The sequence below is a fragment of the Buceros rhinoceros genome, unplaced genomic scaffold, assembly GCF_000710305.1.
Source record: "Buceros rhinoceros silvestris isolate BGI_N320 unplaced genomic scaffold, ASM71030v1 scaffold8940, whole genome shotgun sequence".
NCBI lineage: Eukaryota > Metazoa > Chordata > Aves > Bucerotiformes > Bucerotidae > Buceros > Buceros rhinoceros.
In genome coordinates, this window is record NW_010388974.1 from 888 (window position 1) to 6,955 (window position 6,068).

The following is a 6,068-nucleotide window of genomic DNA, read 5'->3' on the forward strand; positions in this document are numbered from 1 at the left end:
TTTCCTAAGCAACTGCAGTTGGGTTGGCATTAGTAATGGCTTTGTAGAGTAACGCAAGATGTTTTGTATTACTCTGTGCCAAGAAATTAGCACCTCAACTGTTGAACCATTGTTCTTGAAAAGATACTATCTGTGACGGGGAAGAAAATTAAAACCTTTCTTCTCTTATGGCTGGCCTAGTCTGCTCCTTCTATCAGAGAAATCAAGCAGATTGTAGTCATTAGTTCTTTGCTAAGATCTGAAGTTTGTTTTGTTTGCTCTTCAGAGCTTTATTTCTGACCTACAGTTTTTATTTTCTAGGTGACAAAACAGGAACAAGACCAGAGTAAGTGTCAGACTTTTCTTTGCGTTCCAGGCCTTATTAGAAAACAGCTAAACTAAATATGTTGGCTGTTCTTCTACTTTGACAATGAAAAAGGCATAAATGTAAATAACCAACTTTGGCAAACTTAGTAGTAGTGGTTCATCGTTTTAAACATAGCAAATCAAATGCGGTACCTCCAGCTTATCTGGCATCTGCCGGAGACTGGTCGTGTGGTCTGAACAGTGGTTTCTGCAAATCTGTGCAATGCTTGGACCCTGGCAGAGGATCTGGGTGGATTAATCCAGACCATTTCTAGTTGTGGCATAGATGCAATGGGTGCAACACTGTGTCATCAGTCGCTCGAACATTCTCTCATGACTATTAAATATCATCAAAATGCTGGGCAGTATTAAAGCACTGAAGTCTAAACACGCATTGTCTCTTGTAGAGATAGCAAAGCACTGAAGGATGAAAATCTACCTCCAGTAATCTGTCAAGATGTAGAAAATCTACAGTAAGTAGTCTTTTAATTTGATTTGCGATAATTGATTAGCTGGAGTACTGTATGCTGTTGGTGCTCTGACAGAAACACCCTGCTGCGGGCTGTGTGCGGCATAACTTACTAGCCCAAGGCCTTTTAGCAGGTTGATCCTGGGAACAGAGTAGGTCAACAGTGCTGATAGCCGAAGCCTTAGGCTGGTTTTTTTTTTTTCAGCCTCACTTTTCCATGAATTTATGCAAATGGGCATGCCTGGCACACAGACTCTTAGAATCTGATCCGTCTCTCCCGGGGAGTATTAAGCGTGTTGCACGTGTGTAGGAAGTGTTGGGCCTTATGTCCACACTGCATGTGCATTGTGGATCTCGTATGGAAGAGAGAGAACCGCAAAAGAGCCTTCTCAGGCAGGAAGGAGGCAGGTTGTACACTAGCCAGAGAGGCTGTGTGTCACTGTATTTGTGAGTTCAGAGTAGTACTTTTACGTAGATGCTGTGTATCATTTTATATATAAAATAATTTATGTCTTCGTCAGTGTTCAGCTTGCCATGTTTAAACACTTGCCATTGAACTTTGGGGGGAGTTGGGGTTTTTTATAGTATTTTTTTGTAGTATTAGCTTGCTAGAAATTAAGAGAATACTATTCTGTGCGTAATTGTACTGTTCAGTACTTGATTCTGTGAACAATTAATATCTATTTAAATAATGTGACAGGTAAGCACATGGGTACTTCAGGTTCGATATGTTGTGTTTCTTCCCTCCTCACCCCCTTCTCTGTCTCTTCCCCAGGAAATTTGTGAAAGAACAGAAACAAGTTCAGGAAGAAATTAGTAGAATGTCCTCTAAAGCAATGCTTAAAGTACAAGAAGACATTAAAGCTTTGAAACAACTTCTGTCTGTAGTTGCCAGTGGGTTACAGAGAAACACTCTAAATATTGACAAACTGAAAGTGGAAACTGCACAGGTATAATTGAATGTAACTTGTTTTGCAGAGTACGTATGTGTTGATTATTTCATATAGGATAATTAGCCTTCTTTATCAGTCAAGCTAACATGTGTCCAAACTAAACCAGTTGAAAACGATGAAAAATCGAGTGCTGTAATTACCAAGCATAAAAAGATCGCTTTCAGAGAGGCATTTTTTGAACTAGATAATCTTTTTCTAAAGACAAAATAATACTTTCTTCTATTTCTTCTCTTTTAGGTGTGTTACTTCCTTGCACTTGACTGTTGCTTTGTTTCCCCTAGTACTCAGTAATTGTAACGGGATTGCTGAAGTGCAGTAGAAATCAGATTTTATCTCTGACACTCTAGTGCAATATTTTCGCAGCTTCTGAGAGCTCAGTGTGCCTTCAGTATGTGCTGTTGTCTGTTCCTTCCCCGAACTCAACACTGATATTAGCGGTTCTGCAGCTTCCTGGCAGTGGTTCTCTAAAGAATATCTGGTCAGATTCTATCACAGTGTTAACTTAAACATTATGAATGTGAATGAACAGTGGTGTGGTGGTTATTTTTCAACGCTTCAAACAGAACCTTATCTTTTTATTAATTTTCGTTATTTATTTAGGAGCTAAAGAATGCAGAAATAGCATTAAGAACACAGAAAACTCCTCCTGGTCTCCAGCATGAAAATACAGCCCCAGCAGAGTGAGTTACTGTTATTCATATAAAAATAGTCCATAAGGTAACTTGGAGGAGAGAAGACTCTGGGGAGGCTTGATTGTGGCCTTTTAATACTTAAAAGGGGCTTATAAGAAAGATGGAGACATACTTCTTGGTAGGGCATGTTGCAACAGGACAAGGGATGATGGCTTCAAAATGAAAGAGGAGAATTCAGTCTAGATACAAGGAAAATATTTTTTACAGTGAGGGTGGTGAAACACTGGAAGATGTTGCCCACAGAGGTGGTAGATGCCTCGTCCCTGGAAATAGAGATTGGGTTGGATGGGCCTCTGAGCAACCTGGTGGTTGAAGATGTCCGTGCTCACTGCAGGGGGGTTGGACTAGATGACCTTTAAATGTCCCTTCCAACCCAAACCACTTTATGATTCTATGAACTTCATAGTATGAAGGCTTTTTCTACTTCTTGTAATATTTGTACTGAATGTTTCAGACAGTCAGTGGTTTATTTCTACACTTAATTTATCTTTCTCTCAGGCATGAGAAATGCAGTCTTTACTCTTCCCCTAGTAGAGGGACATCAAGAATGTCATAGCACGTAACTGTTGTGATTAAATGAAAATGGGCAGCTAATACTGATTGGATTTTTAAAAAATGGTGACAAACTAGTGAAGTTTAATCATAGGATTTCATTGTTTTACTCATCTAGCTACTTCAGAATCTTGGTTGAGCAGTTTGAAGTACAGCTGCAGCAATACAGGCAACAAATAGAAGAACTGGAAAATCATATTGCTACTCAAGCAAATAATTCCCACATAACTCCACAAGGTAAATGTTCTAATGTTTTATACATAAAAAAATCTTATAAGAACAACTTGGTAATTAATCTCTTGTTATTGTTGGCTTTTCTTATTTGATGTGTAGAAATAAGTGTTCAGATAGATTCTGCAGTTGTTCAATGTAAAGATTTGGAATTCAAGATTAAATTCATGAAAGTTCTTGAGCTTTTTAAGATGGATTTAGTTCCTGAGGTGCAGTTTGGTTTATTTTGGCATCCACTATATCCATCTCCCTCCTTTCCGCATCTAGCTGTAGTAGCGCTCATGTCTGTCGCCTTTTGTCTTGCCCTGGGCTGTCTGACCAGATATGGGTGCCTGCTCTGGCAGCTCCAGATCAAAATGGAAGCTTTTCTTTGTTTGGAACCTGTTGGCGTTGCCTTCAGCTTAACCAGCTGAGAAAATTTAGTCTTGTTCGCTGGCACATCATTCAGTCTTGGGAGAATCTCTGGTCAGAGAATACTGACTTGTGAACAGTAGTCTTCTGGTTCGTACCATTTTTGTGATCACAGACATAGTTATTACTTGGGCCGTTCTAGGTGAAGGTTCTGCAGTAAGCAGGGATTTCAAGTGCACGTGGTTTTGTGCCAAATGATACTTGAACATCTTGCCATCACAGGATGGTACCTAGACTCTGGACCTTGTATGTCAAAACCCAAGAGTACTGTCTAGACCAAGCTTCCAGAACGGACTATGCACTGAAGCCTGAGGTTCCTCTGTTTTCCCATGTGCTCTTTTTGCCTGTCCCAAAAGTGATGCCTTCACATGTTTTCCACTAGTTCCTGCCATAATCTAAAGGTTCCTTGCTTGGGTGTGCAAGGCTCGTTCTGTTGTGCCGGCGTGCTCAGACTGTTAGAACTGGTTCAGTGGTCTAGTCAGCACTCTAGTGCGTATGCAGCCTGTATCATACAGGAAAAACTTGTTTGCCACACAGGAAACCATGACCCAGAACGTCTTGAAAATTTGGATATGGCTAGTGTTCATTCAGTATCCCTCAACTGCCTTCAGACTCCTTGGAAACTTGTGGCCAGTCTTCCTAGATACCGCTACCTCCACAGCCCTGCAGGCTGGCACGAGACTATTCCCCAGCCTTTTTTTTTTTAGAAAGAAATGCAAATTCTAATGGAGACATTCCCCTGTGAAGAGGTAGACATTTTTAGCTAGACCTACACATCTTCAAGACCTCAGTAGCTCTATTTGCATTTCAGTAGGTTATCTGCATTCTTCAGAGGAAATGCCGAAGCTGGTCTTCTCACAATGAAAGACCGCTTCAGCACTCCTCTGTTCTCCATTTTGTTACATTTTTTCAGCACTTCTTTCTGAAAAGCACTTTTTGTTAGCAGATGCATAAATTTTGCCAAAACCAATTTTGCCAAAACCTTTGGGATTTCCCCTTCAGTCCTAAATTTTTGCCTTAGTCGGGTCAGTGCACTGAAAACACTTTCATATCTGTGTGGGAAGTAGGATATCCCCAAACCAAGACATTATGTGGGCAGGAAGCTCCTCATTGTGTTCCTCTGTTTATGATATTATGCTTGTGGGTAGAGCTAGAATGAGAGCTTTTGTGATGCTTGTTAATCCTTTCTTTAAAAATGTAAGTAAAGCTTCCATTCTACTGCTCGCTCTTTGCCAAAATCAACTGATCGCTTAACCGGGCTTTTAAGTCAGAAAGAGTGGAGAATAAATACAAATGCAAGAAAGTCTGATTCAACTATATTTATGTAAAAAACAATGAGGTAAAATGTTCCCGTGTAATTAGATGAAGTTAGGTAAAGTAATAATTTTAACTTTGCTAAATGGTAGAATCATAGGAAATGAATTACCATCTACATAAAACTAAATCTGAGAAAAGAGTATTTTACAACATGAAGTTTCAGGCCCTTTCAAAAAGTGATCCTTGGGTGATTCACGTCACCCAGTTGCTCTCAAATTCTGTTTTTTTATAGACAGTAACTTGTTCTCATGCAGTTGGTTTTGTCCTTTGTGCTGTATGGTTTTGGGGTGGGCTTCTCACTGCAGTATAAACACTAAATCTTTTCTCCTGGTAGTAGGATTGTCACTTACCAGTATTTTATCTGCCTCTTACAGATTTGTCTATGGCTATGCAGAAAATCTATCAAACCTTTGTAGCTTTAGCTGCACAGCTTCAATCAATACATGAAAATGTAAAGGTATGTTGTTTCGATGTGTTCCTGCATATTTAGTGAAAGAACTATAAAGGATCAGGTTTTGAAAATACAATGCATCTTCAGTTGTTGTGGGGTTTTTGGTGTTTTTTTTTTCCTAAATTATCTGCTTTTAACAATTTTCAAACTGTCCTGGAGAAGTGCTTTGATTAAAAAAGTGACTTTTGTTCAGCTGAAATCTGATTTTAATTGTTTACTTACAGTGATGATAGCATCTGACCACGGTCATTTAGGTTACAAAATGTTTTTCATTTAACTCCTTTTCCTTTTTAACTGTTGATCAATTTTTGAAATGTCTGTCTTGGAGCTCACACTTTTATTGTTCTGATTTCTGCCCAAAGACCAATCTTGATCTCAAGTGAAGATGTACTAAAGCTGCTTTTACTGAAATAGGTAACAGGAAAAAGTAGGTATTCATATGTAAGATTTTTCAACATATCAAATTTCGGTGATAATTGTGTTCTGGCTTCCTGAATTTTTTTTCAACCAGGTTTTCATGGGAGGTCATATGTGTAAGGAAAAAAGTCTACTGTGGAGAAATGCTAATGTGTCAAAGGTCCTAATTAGGCTTGTTTTTTCCATTATGGACTCTGACTTGAATTTCCCATTTACAGTTCTGGACAGAT

At 39.1% G+C, this 6,068-nt stretch overlaps 1 protein-coding gene across 1 annotated transcript; it reads left to right on the top strand.

Moving 5' to 3' along the window:
* Nucleotides 1-300: 300 nt before the first annotated feature.
* On the top strand, nucleotides 301-5,427 carry LOC104490032 (nucleoporin p58/p45; the record flags this gene model as incomplete). Its single annotated transcript, XM_010132264.1, has 6 exons — nucleotides 301-325; nucleotides 753-818; nucleotides 1,590-1,764; nucleotides 2,368-2,447; nucleotides 3,130-3,248; nucleotides 5,345-5,427. Coding segments are annotated over 6 exons (548 nt in total), but the record flags the coding sequence as incomplete, so codon positions are not given.
* Between the last annotated feature and the right edge of the window lie 641 nt (nucleotides 5,428-6,068).